Raw genomic sequence first — 22105 nt, 5'->3', positions numbered from 1 at the left:
AGGGCTAAAACTCAGGGCTTGCTATTTTATGCTACTTCTATTACCCTCTATTAGCCTTTTTCTAAAATTTGAAAAGAGAAATACACTCTTTTCTACACAAATAAACATTCCTATAAAGTATCAATCTGACTTACTGTATAATGCTCAGGAGACCCCCTGATTTCTTCGAAGCCTCCAAAAGTTGCCAACTCTTATAACTATGGCTAATTTAGAATAACAATATAGCAACAATACAACAACTTAGCAAATCCATAATTTGCTAAGTGTTCTTACTATTAATGGGTCAATATTTTCCCCTTACATTTTAAACATGATTGATGATCATTCTTTAATACACTCAAACTTGGTTTTCAAACGTGGTTACATATCATCACCATATAGGACTGCTTTTAAAATGACCAGTTCCAGGTTATATCCCAGATTAAACTGGAAACTAATGATGGGCCAGAGGCATCACCATTTTTAAAAATTTCCAGGTGCTTCCAATATGCAACCAAGTTTGAGAACCAGAGCTGTAATAATAACTGAAATTTTAAAATAATGTTTCAACAGATCATAGTTCAAAAAAGCTAAACTAATACAATCTCTACCATTGTTATCAACTACATTAATTCACCCTCCTCAAAAAATGAGCAGGAAAAACTAAGAAATTTAAAAAATACAAAAAACCTTTCATTATAGAACACCAACCTCAGTTAAACAAAATATTTTTTAGCTCAAGCTTCAGAGAAACACACAGAAACCTTTAAAGATACATATTAAAAGAGTAACCTGAAAAAAATGAGCTCATAATCATGGACACTCATTGTTGTTCACCTACACATATAAAGAACCACACTCTGCAATGTAAAGAACTACACTCATAAATCAACTGATTATAGTCTTTTTTCCAAAGCTAATTTCAAGAGGTTTCTTCCTTGATTTAGATCATTAGCAAATGAAAACTGTTTGCATTTCACAGACATGTTTAAATATCACAGGTTTTGTATTCAGTAATAGAAGACAATGTGATTGATTACTCATAGGGTCACATGACTAATCAAGAGAGGATTTTACTCACTGTGAATAAGAAAAGAATACAATTAACATAAAATTAATGAACATATTAATTATTCTTTCTAGTTATAAAGCTTAGTTATAATAAATATTTGTATTTCTTACTTTTATCAGAGTATAATTAACCCATATTTTTTACCTTCGGAGGAAGTTCTCTATTTTTCTAGGGAAAATTATGCTTTGACTCTGATCTTATCTATTTTTAGTTCCAATTACATAGTAAACTGGCAAAGCTAAATATTTTTCAGGGGAATTAGAAATTTGATTTTTATTAAAATTTGAAATAAGAAATACATCTTACAGTATCTATTTTTGTAACAATTATATTTGTACTCATAGCAATCTGACAAGATTTTTCTTAATATTAATACTTCAAAAACAATTATTCTAACCCAGGCATAATTCAGAAGAAAACGTGCCTACTTACAGGTATCATCCAGTTAGCCAGGTCACCATATTTGGAAACCTGCATGGCTCCCAGCATTGTCAGATTGACATGTCCCCTGAGAAAGACAGAGAAGAAATATAAAGCAAACTTCCATGTTTTATGTCCCTTTTGCTTGAAATTGCCAGCAATTAAATAATCTTACTCCCCCTGCCCCCAAATATATTTGCTTTCCTCCACCCAACACTTGATTTCCAAATAGACTGGCTTCAAGCTAATGCAGAAAAATAACTATTAAGAGTTCTTTAAAAAAAATTATAGCCTATATTGTATCCAAAAACAAATTAAAAACAGGTGTACACAGTGAGTTTGTTTCCTTTGGTAAGGGAAAATGTGGCTCGATTTGAAGGCAAACACTAGCTAGAAAATGAAAACACAGTTTGCAGAAAATGTTAGGATCCTCAGAAAGAGCCTCAAAAACGTTTACTTCAGTTTAGTTGGCACACAGACATATATTCCACTTTGAAGGTTCTTTTAATAATCGTGGGCTGCATGTTCCAATTGCCAACATTCAATGTGAATAATTTCACATCTTGGTGCAGCCAAGCAAGTCCATGATCATTTTCTGGCTGGGAGAGGTGGTTATGTTTCACAGTCTTGTTAACAGACTCAGGGATGACTCAGCTCATTCCACACCGTGGGAAACATGAGGAGCTCCATTATTACATACCCTCTAATCATTGCAAATGATTCATCGCTGGAGAAATAAGAGGCTCCTGGAAGAACAGTAACTGTTTCCTTGCCTACACACACACACACACACACAGACACAGGGAAGACAAAAGAAAGAAAAGGCTATTAGATTTCTAAGAGCGGAAATCATGGTGGAGACAGAGGTCTATACCTTCTCTATTTCATACAGAAGTAAGTGTCCCTTAACCAAAACACAGCAACAACAGGGGTATGGGGGGACACAATGGGAACCGCCAACCTACAAAGACAAGTGTTTTGTTACCAACATTGTTCAGATTTGCCCTTGCATGGGGATAATGAAAAGCAGACCAACTTTTCATTTTATTATTGTTTTGAAATTGTCTACAGACAATGTACTTCTCTATTGCCTATTATTACATAACCATCCCTGTCTCCCACCAGACCCAGTCCCTTCACAAGCCCCTATTAAATGCTAATACAAGTAAAGAAGAAAGGGGTTCCTGGGATGCACCTGTCAGAACCCAATGCTACTGTAAGTCACTGGACCGAAACACTGTAGAATAAACATGAAGAAATCAGCTGGAAGGGAATGAAGCAGGAGATGCTTCTCAAATATTTCTTCAAAATCAATGAATAATCTAGAAAGAGAGATTTCACCTTTCTCTCTGCTTTATCTTTCTGCCCTTGCTTCAGTAAATTTCTATTAATAACCAGAAAAGGTCCTCTTAGAAGGACCTCTCCCAACACTTACATTCCATAATAAAAACTCAGAACTAGAAAAGTTCTTCAAGGTCATCCAATCCCTACACAAGCAATAATACAACCTAACTCAAATCTGAGCTGCTGAGTTCTTGTGACCTGTCTATTCAGGAGCTTGAGGTACCTAGGAGATGCTTCTGGTCTCAACAGAAAAGTGTTCACGTGCCACTCTGCCAAAGGTTAAGTCAACTGTCTGAGCACATTGCATGCTACTGCCCCAGTGTAATAGGGCAGACAAGAAGAAGGGGAAGAAAAGTGATTCCAAGAATGGTATAGAGCAAAGCTCTTGGACACAACAGGACAAGAGTGATCTGACTGTGATCAGATCACAAGAGTGATCAAATGTGCAACAGCTGTCCCCTCAACTTCTCAAGTCATGTCCAAGAGCTAACTTCACCAATATCCCCCTCCATCTGAGCTCAAATATAGAGCATGACTATCTATATCATGCTGAATTATTTACTGACCCCTAAAAGTTTGATTCTAATCAAAGGAAACATTCTCACCTCTTTTAAAGGAACACAAAGCTGAAAAGCTTTGGAGAATACTTTCTGGTGTGGTTAATAAGGGCTGGCTTGTAAACAGCATGTAGGATTTGGAGGATTAAATGAAATCATGTATGTAAAGCCCTTACTCTAGGACCTGGCATAGAGAAAGCACTTTGTGAACATTAATTTTTAATATTATTTTCATTGTTAATCATCACTCTAAACCTACTTGTGAAAAAGACAATGCCATCAACCCTCTAGGGATAAATGCTACAGGGGCAAGCAATCAGCTTTTATGATAAGGTTATATACCAGCGTGTGAACTCCAGGTTTCAGGACAAGCAGAATACAACTAAACCTTATCCTAACACCACTTTCATGTCCAGAAAATACAGTTCCTCTCCAGTCCTGTGAGATGGAGAGGCAAAGAAGAATCTGTAGGCTGAAAATGCAAAACAAACAAACGAACAAAAATTTCAATTCTTTGTTCTCTAGGTGATAAATAAAATGACTTCCAAAGGGCTATCTCTACCAGCTGGCAGTACATAGAAGACATTATTTACCACTTACTGTAAAGGAAACTCTGAGATCAATGCACACAGAGCTTCCGATCTCCCCATGTGATTTATCAAGGATAGTATTTTTTAAAGAGCCCAGAAAATAATTCTTATGAAAGTTATTTTCAGGCCCCCTGTTATATATTCTGGCATCTTATAAATATATTCTTTGAAAAAAAAGTTAATTTTCATTTTTAACATCCCAAAATCTAAATAAAAATAGGATATCCTAAAGTTGATATCAATGCTTTTCAAATACAGTGTCCTAATTTGGTTAAATAATTATAATCAATAATACAATCAATATCTTAAAAAGGCTTTCTTATTCAGCTTTTCCTAATTATTTGTCTTCTTCAACTTCCCCTGTATATGTCTATATCCTCTCATGATATTCAGGCAATAGAATTATCCAGTTTCACGGTTATTGAGTCATTTGGCTTATGACATAACATGCCACTCACTCAATATCAAGTAGATGTTCACTCTGTGCCTTAAACAAAATGCAGATGCCCTAAACAAATGGTTCTCAAACACTCATCAGAATCACATGGAGGTCTTATAAAAACGCAGACTGTTGAGCACAACTCCCAGAGTTTGAGGATTTTCATCTCTAAGAAGTCCTCAGTGATGGGGATGCCAATGCTGTGGCTCTGAAAACCGCACTTTGAGAACCACTGCCCTAAGCAAGGGCTTCCCAGGTGGGTAAAGAATCTGCTTGCAATGCAGGAGATACAGATTCAATCCCTGGATAGGGAAGATCCCCTGGAGAAGGGCACAGCAACCCCCCCCCCTCCCCGGAGAATCCCATGGACAGAGGAGCCTTGAGGGCTATAGTCCATGGGGTCACAAAGAGTCAGACATGACTGTAACAACCAAGCAAGCATGCATACCCTAAACAAAAGGAACACGATACCCAGCGAGAGAGATAAATATACACAAATAATAACAAGGCAAAATGTGGTATGCTTATGAGATGCTGAATGTGTTGTGGGTTCAAAGGAGAAGCACTTCTGAGCCGCAAAAGGATTTGGAGAGGACAAATGAACTAGAACTTGAAGGATAGGCATTACCGATAAAGAGACAGGGATGAACAAGGGATAGAACATAACAAAAAGAAAGGGCACTGAAAGAGCTAAGTCATGGATGAAGGAAACAGAACAGATCGAGCACTTCAGTATGGGTGGACTCAGTCATAGCGAAAGATAAATCTGGAAAGGTCAGTCACAACCATTAGAGAGATCCTGAATGTGGTACTTTAGGCTGCAGGCCTGTAATTCTTCAGATGTGGCACGCAGACCTCTAGAGCAGATACTGCTGATGCTGGGGGCTGGAAACTGCTCTGATTATTGCAGGATACTTAACAGCATCCCTGGCCTCTGCATACTAAATGCCAGTAACACTGGCACTCCAGACATTATCAAATGTCCCCAGAAAGGTGAAATCACCCTCTTTCCCATTGAAAGCCACCGCTCTAGAGGCACATAGCAGGAAACAAGGATATTCAAAAGCCATGAGATTAACATGGTTCTTTCTAAGTCGTTGTTTAGTTGCTAAGTCTTTCTAAGTAGTTTTTTAATCAAAAGGTAGGGAAGCCTGGCACGCTGCAGTCCATGGGTTCGCACAGTCAGACATGACTTAACGACTGAACAATGACCAAGAAGAAGTCATTAAAAACATTTTGATATTAAAATAAGAAAAATATTAAGAAATAAGAAAGAATGCAAAATGCACATTAATATGAAAGCTAACATGAGATTTATTAGAAATTTCACAATTGCACTAGGATGCTGCAAATCTTCCTGAGACCTTGGAAATGTTCTAAATGCTGCCTTCTGCATCCTTGTAAATTCTCAACTTATCAGTGGATGTAGATCAATGTGCAGAGAAAAAGGCCTGGGGCCAAGAGCAGGAGACTACATGTGAATCTGTCCCTAGCAACCTGATCTTGAGCACATCACTTCACTTTTCTGGGCTTCAGTTTCCCAACGTGTATAAAAAGTTTTCACTTGAGGCTCAATTTTTACTTAATATATTGATAATATATGTGAAAAAATATGCTGTAAATTGTGTGATTCTATACAAGTGGTCATTCATTGTTACATAACCATATAAAATAATTTAGAAAAGAGGATCCTTAGAAATAGTTCTAATTATTATTTTAATACACTTTTTATGCCCAGAAACATAACTCTGTCTTTGTTCTAATGGATTTCTATGAAAATCCTTTCAAATGAACACAAACAATGGGCTAATCTTCCTGGTAATGTCCAAACTTGGGGAGTTGAGGAAATCATCAATTTATGTTCTGGGTTCTGGAGTTCAAAGTGTTTCACCTCTAACTTAGCTCCAAAGTCAAAAGCATCATAAATCCCAAAAAGGACTTTGATGAAAGAGATAGAATACTATTAAACTGATTGGCAGCCTGGCTTCCCAAAAGCAAAGAATTCTGGTTTTACAAAGTACTTTAAGATTATATATGGTATTTGAGAAGTTGAAATCTAAAACTGGTGGCTCATTAGGATTGGGCTACTTTTAAGCTCAATGGAATCAGAAATGTCTACTCTCCAATGATGTCACTGAAAAGATTAACTACTTTCCAAAGAAAGTGGGTTTTATGAGCTCAAGCCTGAAATTTGGAAAATGGAGTTATTCATTTTGCAAATAACTCACTAACATCATAAATTAATTAAACCAAGCAGCAAATATTTTCACAGATCAATGAGCTATTGCTAAAGGGTACAGTACAATTAAATCACAGCCTTGGTTAAATGTCATTGCTTTATCACAGTGCGCCTTTCAGAGTTAAGTCGTGTTAACTAATTCAACTATTCAACCAGAAGCTGTTTTACTTCCAAAACTCCTAAGTATTAAACATCAATTCTACTTGGCAGCTGGCCTTTATATTCGGTTCCTGTTGCTTCTCTTCAGAAATTTACACATACTATTTTTGAACACAAAGTAAGAATTATACTTTTGTGGGGGTAGAGTGAATAGAAGTAAAAGAAGGATAAAGAAAATCATGCCAGAATATAAAAATTAGCTTCCTATGGGAAACTCCATTCTAAGGAAAATCTTTAGCTCCAACACAGTGGCAGTACTGCCTCACATATGGGCAATGATGGAGGCCAAAAGGTCTGACCTGTTTTTCCTCCTCCTCCAGGCTGCTGCAATGTGTGACTCTCTGTCCCAGTCAAATAAAAGGCTAATAATAAAAGGCAAAGCATATGAATACCAGAGCATAGGAGAAGACAGGCTAGAGTTCCCAATTCAAAGAAACTCTGTATTTATCACCTATATCATTAGATTGCAATGAGTAGCAGAGTACATCCTTAAGTACCCTTGAAGTTTTGAAGGATGCTCTACTAACCAGCATTCTTGCCTGGGAACTCCTACAGACAGAGGAGCCTGGCTGGCTACAGTCTGTGGGGTTACAAAAGAGTTGGACATGACCTAGCAACTAATAAGCAAACAACTCCTAACTCTCATGTCAATTAGAGCAGCAATCTCCAATCTTTTGAGCACTAGTGACTAGTTTCATGGAAGCCAATTTTTCCATGGACCAGAGGGTAGAGGGAAGATTTCAGGATTATTCAAGCGTATTACATTTATTGTGCATTTTATTTCTATTATTATTACATCAGTTCCACCTCAGATCATCAGACATTGGATTCTAGTGGTTAGGGACCCCTGGATTAGAGGACAGAACATATTACCCACGACAAAAACCCCAGAGCCCCAGATCTTGGTTTTGGCTGCTACTATGGATCCACTTCCCACCTTCTCATCATGAGAAGACAGATCTATTTCAGCCTGGGGTCTGCCAATTGGAGGCACAAGCAGGAGATACAGCAGAGGAGACTCCCATCCTCACCCTCACACAGGTTTCTGCAAGATGTTTGTGTTCCTCCACAAAGACCCTGTTCCTGTCTGGTGACCCTCTCCCACAGTTGCCCCTTAAGGCCCAAGGGTGATAAAAACTCCCTGTGGTACTTCAACATCCTTTCTGGTTTACCTTAACCCTGTTTACACCCCTGTAAACTATCCTTTCCTTTAATTCTCGTTACCCCATCTGAGAGCATTCTCTGTGCACCGTCAGGATGGCACCTGATTGACCCACCAAAGCTCCTGCCATTTCATGTAGCCCCTCCTGCAATTTCCCCTATATCTTACTCTGCCCTAAATAGGGGAGACCTCTAATGGGCAGGCAGACCAAGATGGCACTGGAAAGGCTTCTCTTGCCTCCTCCAAGTAAAGTACAGTGCATATTCTCCAGGAAACATCAAAGAATCAAGCCCAACTCCTTACTCTAAAATCATTTGGCAGAGAACGAAACTAATAGCAAAGGAAAATGCTAGAAGAACATGTAATGAGTTATTTTACCTGCATTGATTAGATCTGCATCAACTTCATTTTTTAATGGGTATGGACCCTGTAAAATAAAGCACATGTCCAGTTAGGAAAAGAAGTTTCTCACTGAATCACACACTAAAACTTTAATGCAAACAACTCATTTAAAACCTTAGGAAATGATTATCAGAAGACTTGAGGTGAACCTTTTCAAAGTAATCCTGATGTTTTCATGGCTCTATATCTCACATTGATTAGTCTTTTCTACACTAATAAGTGTGATCAGGTAAGTGAAAAATAGTTTCTTCAAACTACCAAAGTCTGAAAGAAATGTTAAGCTATTGGAAATCCAGGTCAATAAAAAAAGTAATTATTTAGTATCTACTATGCAGTCTATGCTATAGTATATCAATGCTGCTGCTAAGTCGCTTCAGTCGTGTCCAGCTCAATGAATACAAACTAAATGGCTACTTTATTGGGCTAGAAGGATCTGAAGAAGCAAGTCTCATCTTTTTGATGCCCTTATTGTCCCTTTGACTGGTAATCCTAAGTTTTTATTTTTTATGTATTTTTATAAACCATCTCTAATAACTTGAATAGGGTGAGCAGTTTCATAACATAACATATATTAAACTAAAAGAGAGGAAATAGAAAAAGAGGAAAGAAAAGGTCTAAGTTAGAGCCAAGAAAGAGAAAATAGTGGCTGTAAAACTTTAACATACTTTCAAAAAATGGGATCAAAAATGTATTCTTTAAATAAACTGAAATGGTAACTCATGTTTTAGACCTGTGTAAATTTTTCTTTAAACAGTGATCATAGTTACGCATATCAACTTATTTCCTTTGTCTTAAAAATGAGGGATCTGGTCACTCTAGATAATCTCTAAGGTATCTGAAAAATGTGAGTCTTTGCAGTATGAATCTTTTTTTATCCAGACGATTATCATTTTTGTGTTTTTGAAAATGGTCACAATCATTGCCTCAATCAGAATCAACTACATGCTCATGACCATAATTTATATTTTAAATGCTGGATATACATTTTCCATATGTACAATTTGTACTGTATTAACAGTTAAGATATACTGAGAAATAATAAAAGATTAGGAATATTATAAATCATCAGACAATAAGTAATCTCTGCCATAATTAATAAGTAAATAAAAGTTATTCAGGAAGCTAAAGTATTTAATTTTATTTTATGTTAAATAAATATTAAAATAAAAGGAATGGTCAAATTCTATGAGAATATTGAGCCCATTTGAAAAGTTATTCTTGAGAAAGGGAAAATTCTACCCTTTTGAACAACATGGCCTCAAAATGATTATGACATGAGAACTTTTCGAATTGGCCAACTGTCAAAAAATGTCCTGTTCTAAAGGATCAATAGAAATGTTATTCTTCAGTTTCTCATGCTGAGACTTGCTGATTTTTATTTAATATAGGATTATTAATAATCTTCATTATCTTGTGCAGTCACACAAAGGTTAATAAATAGTTTACCTGAACAGGCTGGTGTGAGGTCTCTGAAGTCGGTGTTATATAGGGGAGATGGAAGCTCATACAGTGATAAATGAGGAGTGATTGAAAAGCTCATGGAGTTGGGAAACTACCATCTACTCCATAAAATATGACAGGACATGTTCATAAGTACTACCATTTTATGGGAAAAGTTAAACATTTATTATGAAGATGAAGAGAAAGAAAAATAAGACTGGAAAATCTAAGCTAACAACTCTAAGAAGACTGCACTATATAAAATATCTTATTTTCCATCAAGACTGGATAAATATAACTTTAATTTTTGTCTTACCAAACCCAGGACTCCATTTTCACTTTGCAGATGGACAGTCATATCGGGGCTGATATAGTTGCTGGCCAGAAGTGGTATTCCTATGCCCAAATTGGCTGGAATAAAAGATGTTAAGGTCCAACATACAAAAGGTAGAGGTTATGTCATAAATCTTCTACATGAATAAATCTGCACAGAGCGTTTAAAGTCACTTTTTCTGAATGTATTCTCCCACCACTCTCTAGATATTACTTTGTAATTTTTTCAAAAAGAAAATCTCTCAAATAATCACAGCTTTTGCCATGAAGATATCAAAGTAGTGGCTTCAGAAAACTAATCAAAAGGTCATTTTTATTGTAAGACACATTTAGCAAATTTTTGGCTTGTATTAGGACTTATATACTATGTATTAGGACTAATGTATTATGATATATGTACTATGACTGCTGACTGATGTAACACGGCCTGAGCTTTGTTTAAAAGCATTTTTCACTATTCGAAACTCCAACTGAGACTAAAGATGATTAAAATATTCTACAAGGGGCTTCTGTGTTTGAATTTTAACAAAGTTTTCTGACACCACCAAAATGTCTACCTAAATTGTATGGATTCCTTTGGGTCACTGTAATAACATCCATTGGTAACTGAATCTTCTCTAAGACATAGAGAGGATGGTGGGGATGCTTAAGTTTCAGTGAACACATCTGAGACCATCTATTAAAAAGAAGCTATGCTGCAGCATCAAAGTGCTAACTGATTGGGATTAGCATATGCCAACTATTATATACAGAATGGATAAAAAACAAGGTCCTACTGTACAGCACAGGGAACTATATTCAATATCCTATGACAAACCATAATGGAAAATAAGCTGTAAAAGAATCTATGTATGCATAACTGAGTCACTTTGCTGTGCAGTAGAAATTAAATACAACACTGTAAGTCAACTATACTTCAATAAATTTTTTTTTTAAAGAGCTAACTGAGGCTATTAAACCTTCTTCAGATGATCAAAGTCCTGGGCTTGATTCCTGGTCGGGGAACTAAGACCCACAAGCTATACAGCACGGTCCAAAAGGAAAAAAAACAACCGACACTGTCTAGAACCGCTGTCCATGCTGTCCACTAATGCACACCACAGACCCTGACACAAGTAAAGAATAACAGCACTCGGGGGAGATTCTAATAACAGGGAGTGCTTTAAGAATCAAGGCCAGAAAAGATAAAGTGTGTATATGGTACCATATTATAAACTACAAAGGCCAGCAAAACAACCCAACGTGCCAGGTCACCTCTAGTGAATATAGTGAGTCTATGAAGGTATGATGATAGCTACCTGGATTACCTCCTACCAAACCATCCAGTGTAGAGTTAACTGTGTTTCTCACAGTGACGCACGTAACACGCTGAGGTACTGATTCCATTGTGAGCAGGTTATTTTCAAGAAAGGGCAATCCAAATTACAAGTTTTATACTTCAATTTTCTTATCATATGCTGCAATTTTCAGTTCTTTAATATTATTTAGTGAGTCAAACACCAGAGAGAGAAAAGCCCATGCAATTTGGGTTGAAAAAGAGTAGGTGCTGTGCAAAGACCATTATATGAACTGACTTGCACATATTTTTCGTAGGCAATACAATGACAGTGAACAAAGGATACCTAGAAGAGAAGCCAATACATCTAAAAGCAGAGTTATCCTTTAGTCAGTGTTAACAGTGTCAGTGGTAAACCAGTTGACTGGAGGTAAAAAGAAAGCCCACAGACAAGCTTTCATCTGCTCAGCCAATTTGGTTGACTCTGTAACTTGCTGATATGGGAGCTGAGAAAGAAGGCACTATAATATTCTCTTCCCTGTGTGAATTCCCGCCATAAACCAATGCATAAGCTGAAAGATTAAAAAAAAAAAAAAATGAAGTGATGGAGTTAAGAAGAAAGTAAAAAAAGGGAGTTTTCCCAGTCAGTATCTGTCTGAAAGAAGGTTTTTATGGACCAGAGGAAGTTCAGAGAATGGATACACATGCCATGTTTCTACCTTCTGTCCCAGGACTTTAAGCACAGCTTTACTGTATTCACCATTCAACAAATATTTACCTTATCATACATTATTTGAATTTATATATATTATTTGTATTACATAGTTCAATGGTTAACGTCTCAAAAATTAGCAAAATGGCAGACTCACTGACATTTAAACACATTCAAAACCCAAACACTTTATCTACCCTTTTCTTGACAAAGTATCTAAAGCAGAATTGAATCATTCATTGAATACAAAACATCAGACATAAAAGGGTACACTCACAGGGATCTTTGTCATGGGAAACAAGAGGCTGTTAAGAAGTTGGATCTTATGTTTCAAATGAGTATGTAAATGTCAGAACACAGAGAAAGCAAATAACATTGGTTATAACTAGTACTTCTGAGAATTTAAACCTTCACCTGGGGTAATCTCTTTTCCCAATTAACTTTAGCCAAATGCCAAACTGAACTGAAATTCACTGTATATCAGAGAATAGCTAAGCAAATTTTCAGACACTATTTTGCTTCAAGAAGGTAAAAGGATTATAATTTCAATTCCATTTATCTTTGTATCTTTAGGTTATATGCCACATTTTGTAAAAACTGATCAATTGCTTTAGAAGCTACAACGGACTAGAAAAGAATCCCTATGCAGGAAGTCTAGTAACCTGATGAATATGTAAAAAGGGCTAAGTCTTTGCTCAGCCCCAGAAGGAATAAAGGATACCGTACATGCCGTCCTCAAATTCAAGAGCTGCCCGCTTGATGATACGTTCCCTGACATTATCTCCAGGTTTACCAGATGTGGTTTTTATATCTTCCTCTTTCCGGATTGATAAACGCTTTAAAATAAACAAATAAATTATTCATGGTTGAGGTATGCCTTGTATTTTATCACTGCTGAAATACGAAACTGTATTGGAAAAAATTTTAACTCTCCCCCATTACTAACAGGAAGCAAATCTGCAATATAATATAGATGTTTTGTTTTTTTTTTAACAAAAGAAGAGTAACATGGATGACATTTGATGACAGAAATTATTCTTTAGGAAGTAAATGAAAGGTCAGATTTGTTTGAAAACGAACATACACTTGTTCTATCTCTGAAGCGAATAATTCCTCCGTTACTGTCACAAAGAGTGCTACTACTGTTACTCTTAAGAGTCCTACAGCTGAATTCTCCTCGGGTGCTCAGGGATGGAGCTGGAACAAAGAGAACAAATAGACCTTTCGACTCCGTTTTTTGGTGGGGCTACCAGAATGTGTTTACCAAGTATTGCTGCTATCAATCTCCTATTTCCACCTGCAGAGTTGAGACTGGTTTTGCTATAAGTGCATCACAGAAATCATAGATATATCCAGAAACCAGTCAGAAAACTATTTCCATCACTAGGTCTCTTTGACACAGACTCTGGCCCTGTTTGCAAATGTCCTCTTTTTGATCCCTGGGCCCTGACATTAGTTTTAGACTGCAGTCTCTTCCTGTTTGATGTCAACAGGTAGAGGGCATCTCTGAATCTCTGGTATCTCTTACTGCTTGTCTATTCTGTTGCGGATCCCTACACATTTCTGAATCTTAATATCAACTCTGATCCAGCTGATCTTCATGCTCTCAGTAGCCTTAGTATACCTCCAATGCTCCTGGTAGCCTCTCCTTATCGTGATCTCATATCTGTCCACCAGCTGCTGAGAGCCCAACACTTGTGGGAAAACATGAAAAGACATCAAGATAGTTAGCTCTGAACACTCAAACACTAAGAGTCCAGCAGGGGTAAAGCAACCAAAGGCCTGATTATTGTTCTCTATCTTTCAGGACAGCCATCTAAAACTATGCATTATAAATTAGAACAGTTACAAAAGCTTGGAAGACACAGTCTGGAGAATCATGTAGTTTAGTGATATACATGTGGTAAACACAAGGCACTGTTAATCTAGACAATCACACAGACGTCCCCTCAAGATGGACACATGAGAAGCGTCTATTAAGATTCAAAGCAAGACTTCCTGTTCAGCTTTAATTCTTTTTCATCTGGAATAGCTCCAGGGACAATCTCTCTGACAGTCAGATCCATAAATACTGACAAACAAGGTAAGTCAATTACCTCAATTCTTTTCTCATATTTTTCTCCCTTTATAAGGCGATGTACATAAATCTTAGGAATATGAATGTCTTCTGGAGCAAATGATCCAATATCGACAATTTCTTCAACCTAAGCAAAGAGAAAAACATTTTAAATTAAATAATGAGAGTTTAAATTGAATATTTTTATTAAAAAAAAAAACAAAGAATATGCATCTTTACCTCCAACTTAGGTTGGACACACAATGTAAAATATATATATATGTATATACATACAAATATCATATATAAATCTACATATACATCAGAGAGAAAGAATACACATATACATACATATACACAAACTTCTAGACCCACAAAAAGAGAAGAAATTCAAATACATGGCCTGAACATAAAACACAGAACATAAAGTTCTAGAACTTTGCTTAAAACAGCCTCAGCTACAAATTTGTCAAACGTTTGTCAGTACAGCTGCTTGAACTTTCACAAATTGCAGCTCAACTATGCAAAATTTGAAAGCACATCCCTTAAACCCAGATTTTCAAAATTAATGGAAATTTATCATATCAAAGACAAAAATCTGTAACAACATCTGCTTGGTCAATTGCTTTTTAAATATAGACGCAAATGCTATTTGTAACGATTTCTAATTATTCCTGTTATTAGCTTCCTAGGATTATGATAGAACTGCAATTGCTGAAATAATTTAAGATTGATCATTAATTTCAATATGGAAATTTGAAAAAGAAAATATTAACTAACTAGAAATTCTAAAAATTAAAGTTATTCATAGAGCAAAAAGGTACTTTATAGCAATACCAAATGTCCCAAGTCAGTCTGCTATTTTAAAACTCATTTTTAAAAAGGACAATAGAAAAATTTTTATATCAACATTAAAAAAAAACCCTCAGAGTAAAAAGGATTAAGAAAAACTAAGATCAACATTGTTGAGATCAAAAAATTATCTTTCTGGTGCCAAGAAAAAATATTATCTTGAAGAACGAGAGTACTCAGTTTAATAGATGTCATACCCAAAGCAAAGAACTATCTGCAAAGAAAATGACTTGTACAAAGGGAGTTCTATTATACTTGTCTCCTAAACTAGTAATTGAACTCTTCAGAAGTTTTTGAGGTTAAGCACCCCTCGTTATGCTATTCTACCATGTATGCCCAAATCATACTCCTTCCACAATGAAAGACTAATGGGGATTAACAAGAGTCAATTTCATTATTATGCACTGCTCTCAAATAGCTGAAAAAAAAAAAGGACATGGTACATAAAAACCGTCTTCTCTGATTGAACAAAAACTCCAAGGAAGAGTCAGTAAACATGTGGGAATCCAAAAATGAAATAGTGAGTAGAGATGTATATCTAATATTCATCTGAGAATGAATCAGGGGGAGGAAGGGGGCTCCCCATTACTGTGCTCTGTATCTTTTCCTCCAAAGTTCTCTATACTCTGATATATCAAGAACATGGCCCTCACTTTTTACATATCCAACAGGTTATTAGGCCTCCTGCATATTGATTCTTTTTTAATCTACTGCAACCAAGGCAGGGATCAGGTAAACAGGAGGTGGATATAGGAAATGCAGAGCAACTAAGTATTACTTCCACCTCTTCAACAAGCCAGGAATTTCAGCCATTAGAGTTCATTCACATTTTACACTTACTCAACTCAAGCCTTCAAAGAAATTCTTGACTTTAAAAAATTTATTCTGAGGATATTATTCTAAGGATATATTTGAAGCCATTTATTGAGGATATGTGTGAAGATTTACTATTCATGAAAATGCTGGCCATAGAATTTGTTAAAATAACATTGAGCTGGGGCTTCCCTGGTGATCTACTGGTCAAGAATCTGCTTGCCAAGGCAAAGGACACAGGTTGAATTCCTGGTCCAGGAAGACCCCACATGCCATGGATCAACTAAGCCTGTGAGCCACAACTACTGAACCAGTGCTCTGAGCCACAACTGCTGAAGCCCGCAAACCTAGAGCCCATACTCCACAAGAGAAGCCACCACAATGAGAAGCCCCTGCGTGGTAATTAGAGTACAGCCCTCCTCATGTCGCAACTAGAGAAAGCCTGAGCACAGCAATGAAGACTCAGGGCGGCCAGAAACACATACAAAAAAAATTTTTTAAACTGAGTTGGGAACAACCTAAAGGATCAACAATAGAATAACACTAAAATATACATGGTATGGGGTTCAGTCTCTGGGTTGGAAAGATCCCTGGAGAAGGGAATGGAAAACCATTCTAGTATTCTCGCCTGGAGAATTCCATGGACAGAGGAGCCTGGTGGGCTATAGTCCATGGGATCACAGAGTTGGACATGACTGAGAGACTAATATATTGGCTCAAACGATTATTTATATGTCTGCAAAAACTAAGAGGAAAAACCAAAGGAAACTAGTACTGAAATGCTAATTTTTATCCCTAGGTGACAGTACAAGTTATTTCTGTTTAAGTTTATGTTTATAATCAAGAGGTGAAAAACATGCAAGTTTTTTTTTTTTTTAAGTTGCAATAGACATCAAGTAGATGGTTTCCAAAACTAGGAAATACATAAGTGGAGGATGTGATAAATTGCTTAGTTAGCTATGTATCAAAAGGACATGTTAAAAAGAAAATAGAGCCCTAAAAACTGTGGTTTCTAAACTCTAAAAACATTTACAACATTATGAAATGTAAGTTAAAAAAACTTTTTGTTTATATTTTTTAAGAAAATGCAAATTAATCTCACTGCCTAACGTTGTTCCAGTAGATCACGCCCTCTCAGCTCTGGCCTGAATTACTGCATCAGCTTCCTCACTGGTTTCCCTGCAATGACCCTTCAGCAGGAGCAAGAAACACACGGGGAAAGAAAAGGAGTCATACTTCTCACTTAGCCAAAAATGTTGATGGTAACCAATCTCTACTTTCTTCTGAGTTCCATCAGAGAAAGTTCCGACAAAAAAACACCAAATCAAGACCAATTTTCTTTACCAAGGGCAACTATATCATGACTTTCACAACAAACGAAGTGAAAGAATGTGTCCCAGTAAAACAACTCCAATGAAAAGCAAGAATGTGGTTAAGCGTAATCAGTTCCAGGCTTTGTCATCCTAATAGGAATGATTTTCATCTTGTGGAAAACGCATGGGCAGCATTTGTCAAAACAATACCAACACTCAACAGGATTGAAAATTTCTATACAAAAATCAAAGCTTTCTCAGAGTTGGTTAGCAGAGTTAATCATAGAGGAAGAAAATATTTAAAGTATAAACCCAAAGAAGAAAACATATGTTTTCAGACAACCTGTGAAAAGAGTTTACCAAAAAAAAAAAAAAAAAAAAAACCTGAAGAAGCAGAACTATCTTAATGTTAGCAACTGAAAGGTTCTGTGCTGATTTTGTGTGATCTTGAAAAAGAACAAATGGGGAGAGAGGGAAGGATCTGGTGAGATCAGACAAAAACATAAGAGTCAAAGGAAATCTGAAAAGAAAAAGATGAATAGAAGGAGTTTGTTAAGGAAGAAGTAAAAATAAAAGCTCATGAAATCAGAAGTGGGTAAGACAAGAGAAGAAAGAACAAAGAAAAAGCCTCAGTGCACAGTGATGGACATGTTTAAGGGTCCTCAGACAAGATCAAAATGGAGGAGAGGTGGTAGCTAAGAGCAACCCAGGCTTCTTCCTGGCACGATGCATAGTTCTTATGCAGCCATCTGGTACATCCAGAAATCCAAACACTTGAGGCTTCTCTAATTAGTACTTGTCTTCAGTTATTAGCAGGAAAAGAGAGGCCAGTGAATGTTAATTATTATTGATTTGAACTTTGTTTTAAAAGGTTGCTTTCTCTGCCCTAAACCCTTTCCACTTTATAATTCTGCAAAAATTTAAACCTCAGAGAAGGGTAAGAATTCATCCTCGGGTGACAGTGTTTTTGTTTTTCCTTGGCAAACATTATTTATATCTCAGGTAATGTAACAGAGGAGCAGCAAAGTAATAACCTCCTTATTTCATATTTTATTTTAGTGACAACCTCAGTCGGTTATGGCCACAAAAGTGTGCCCAACCCTGAAGGCTGTTAGTGGAAAAAGCTGCACACCTGCAAACCTCACCATGTGAAATAAAGTGAGGTGGGAGGAAGGGGAGGAATCACATTGCAGATTTTATTCCTGAGTCATCTTAGCCTTCAGAAAGACTTAGGATGAATATTCTTCTCTTATCAGGAAACTTAAAAAGCAAATAACAAGCCACAATGGCTTGTTAAAACCATTAAACATTAAAAAACATTAAACATAAGAAACATTAAAAAAAAAAACCAGTACCCAAATTAGCAAAAAAAGAAAAAAAGCCTTAGAAGACTAGAAAAATGGAGAAGGGAAGCAATGAGCAATAACAGAAAAATTTAGAAGATGCAGAGGTATTCTGTATACTACTTTAACCCAGAAAATCAGGGAAGAGAAAGAAGAAATGTCGAGCAAAAGGAGGGTTGGCCTGAAGGGCGTCCTTCCCCACAAATCCAACAGAGAAAAAACATCCAAAGGAACAAGAAGGTGCATAGCTTCTTAAGCTCCATGCTAGGGAATAATTTGACTACTACAAAAATATAGTAGAAAATGGCATGAAAGCTGAAAAGATCTGGAAAAATACATGGGGTCTTAGATGTCTTTATAGAAAGGCACAAAAACTGAAAAGATGAGTGGCTATTAATGAAACTGCAACCTTACAAACAGTTGTAAATGTAACCGCATAGTCACTGAATGTCTCACGCCAATGGGCATTCTCCAATGTCTGATGACAATAAGCTCAAAGGCACAAGGTATGTCATGAAAACAGGCACAAGCCTGGGAAGCCACTGACCTAGCGATGATGTGACAAAATGTATTCAAAGTGACTTTAAAAGGAGAAAGAATATCGCACTAATGGACATATAATCAAGAGTGCTCACCAAACTAAAGATGTAGATGGCATATTTTTTTAACAGAAATGACAAAACTGGCTCAGAAACAAGACAGTGATATAAAAGGGTGATATCATGGAAAATGTCAATTATTAGAACATCTTTTGTTCATCATATTCTTCTGATAAATTCGATATTGCCTTCTGACAAGTTCTATTTTTCAGAATGAAACAGTGAGAGAAACCATGATTCTGGACTTTTAACCAATAAAGATAAATTCTTTGGTAAAGTAGAAATGATGGAAACCCTGAAAGAAAGTGACAATGTAAAATTGGAATTTGTAATAAGCCAGGAACTGAATCTTAAGATATACACAAAAATGTATCCTGGTTTTTGAAGGGAGGTAGATTTTGAAAAGTTGAGAGGATAAAAACAAAGATCAGGATCAAGCAGTCAGAAACTGTAAATGATAGAAGACTATGAGGGATGGAAGGCGCTCAAAACCCCCATTCTGACAGTATGAAAACAGATCATCCTGACAACGAGAACACGGTATACAAAGAAAGAATATGATAACATGGATAGCAGTGTGTCTTCTCGTAGTTTAAAAAGGCTATCTACAAACAGAAACAGACTCACAGACATAGAGAATGGACTTGTGGTTGCCAAGGGGGAGAAAGAAGGGTGGGGCATGGACTGGGAATTCGGGGTTAGTAGAGGCAAACTATTACATTTAGATGCAAACTATTACAGCAAGGTCCTGCTGTAGAGCACAAGCAACTATATCCAATCTGGGATAAAGCATAATGGAAAAGAATATAAAGAAGAATGAACATATGTGTACAACTGAGTCACTTGCTGTCCAGCAGAAATTAGCACAACGTTGTAAATCAACTACACTTCAATTAAAAAAAAAAAAAGCTCATACAAAAGAGAGACACGCATGACCTAAGACAAAATGAGGTCACATGAAACTGTAACAGGTAGGTCAAAAAGTACAAATTGTAATGAGGTGCTGCTGCTGCTGCTAAGTCGCTTCAGTCGTGTCAGACTGTGTGCGACCCCATAGACGGCAGCTCACCAGGCTCCCCCGTCTCTGGGATTCTCCAGGCAAGAACACTGGAGTGGGTTGCCATTTCCTTCTCCAATGCGTGAAAGTGAAGTCGCTCAGTCGTGTCCGACCCTCAGCGACCCCATGGATTGCAGCCTTCCAGGCTCCTCCGTCCATGGGATTTTTCAGGCAAGAGTTTTGGAGTGGGGTGCCATTGAGTCGTGTCTAAATACTAAAGACAATGGAAGGGTGGTTTCTGGGGTGATTCTGTTGCTGCTGATGGGGAGTTCAGACATGGTAATCACAACCACTGGAGACAGAAGACAGAATAAAGCACAGCAGCTCAATTCCATTTCACTTCTGGCTTCACGATCAGGGAGAAGAAAAGGGAAGAACTAATACGGCTAAGAAGGAACTGAATTCCAAGAAGATACACCTGGATTCTCCAAACTAATTCTAGGCTGTAGACCCACAAAAATTACAAGTCAGGATTCTTAAAAAGCCTGAAAATATGGTCACAGAATTACAGTCAAATAAAAAATGGCATAGATGTCAGCGTATGGAAAGGCAAATATACTCCTTTTCAAACTGGGGCTCTATTCACAAGAGTGTGCTAATGAATTATTGAGACTTCACTGGTGGTCCAGGGGTTAAGAAGACGCACTTTCATTGCAGGAGGCAAGGGTTCGATTCCTGATCAAGGAACTAAGATCCATGTTGCATGGTGGGGCAGGGGAAAGATTATTGAACAAACGGTCCACAAGGTCATAAACAGATAAAAGAACATCATTAGACCCCAGGACAAGTTTTTTCCCACACCAAGCCCTGCCAAGTGAACTTCATTAATTTGCAGATCTAGCTAGTGCATTTTTGAGTCGAGAGAAAAGCACAGAGTATGATTTCACAAAGCACCTGGCCAACTCCCTCACACTACAGTTTTATAGACATACCGAGAAAATGTGACTTGGTTTCATTCACTTTAAAATCAACAATATGAATTAAGCACCTACTAGATACAACAATGAAGAAAACAGGGAGCCTGCTCTGATGCAGAGACAGAAAGATAACAGAAGAACCACAAAACTACTGGATGGCTTGACAAAGTCTTAGAGGCCTCTGATATTGTGGTTCTTTGAGGGAAATAAGTACTTGCTTAAGACTCTGATGAAAGCTACAACATCTGTCCACACACAAAAATATTTACTGACCTGTAAAATCCCTCTAAGGATTACGAAGGATTTGTCCATAAACATCTACCCATTTCTCCCCCCAAGCCTCAGTGAGACCCCACATTAAAAAAGGACCCCTATTCTAGTGCTTTCGTTACAGGGAAGAATAAAATCTGACTAAATGTTGCATCTGTTTGATTTTAACCTGTCCTTCTCATTGCTTGTCTGCCTCTCTGCCTGAATGTTAAACCAAAGTGCTATTATCCAGGACCCAGTCTACCCTTGGATGGCTACAGGAAGGAAAAAATTAACCCGTCCCCTCCCCAAGTCTGGTCATTCCAGGAGACACTGCAAGATTAATGGCCGTATTATTTTACTTCCTTACTCCCTTCCCTAAGACTCTGATAAGATTGTTTTTGGGAGACACTAGTCAGCCAGCTTTCTGAATACAGTCATATTCCTGGCCTCAACAACTCTTCTCTGATTTATTGGTCTGTTGTGCGATGAGCAGAGCAAGCTTGGACTTGGTAACACTTTGGTGTCTTTGGTCCTATCCTGTTCAATATCTTTATCAAGCCCTTAAATGAAGACAGGGAATACATCCTGAGCTCACTGTGGTTAAAGAGCAAGGGTCTGGGTACAACTGACAATTCTGAACATCTACATTCCCATTTGCATCTTATAAGACAATCTTAAGCTCATGACCTCCAAATAGTCAGCAAAAGTTTGAGCAAAAAAAATGATTAAGGAGCCCAACCAGTCTTTTAATGCTCCAAGAATAGTATACTCTTGGAGAA

The 22105-nt window shown here is 37.1% G+C and overlaps 1 protein-coding gene across 1 annotated transcript in view; it reads right to left on the bottom strand.

Moving 5' to 3' along the window:
* Positions 1-22105, bottom strand: part of OXCT1 (3-oxoacid CoA-transferase 1) — a 165918-nt gene that overhangs the window by 69156 nt on the left and 74657 nt on the right. The window contains exons 8-13 of the mRNA XM_005889720.3: positions 14221-14328; positions 12846-12960; positions 10120-10214; positions 8340-8388; positions 2172-2244; positions 1484-1559 (exon numbers count right to left, since the gene is read on the bottom strand). Coding sequence (XP_005889782.1) covers positions 1484-1559; positions 2172-2244; positions 8340-8388; positions 10120-10214; positions 12846-12960; positions 14221-14328 — 516 coding nt within the window. The remainder of the gene's footprint in view (positions 1-1483; positions 1560-2171; positions 2245-8339; positions 8389-10119; positions 10215-12845; positions 12961-14220; positions 14329-22105) is intronic.

The sequence above is a fragment of the Bos mutus genome, chromosome 20 (genome assembly GCF_027580195.1).
Source record: "Bos mutus isolate GX-2022 chromosome 20, NWIPB_WYAK_1.1, whole genome shotgun sequence".
Taxonomy (NCBI): Eukaryota; Metazoa; Chordata; class Mammalia; order Artiodactyla; family Bovidae; genus Bos; species Bos mutus.
This window is presented reverse-complemented; position numbering and strand designations above follow the sequence as displayed.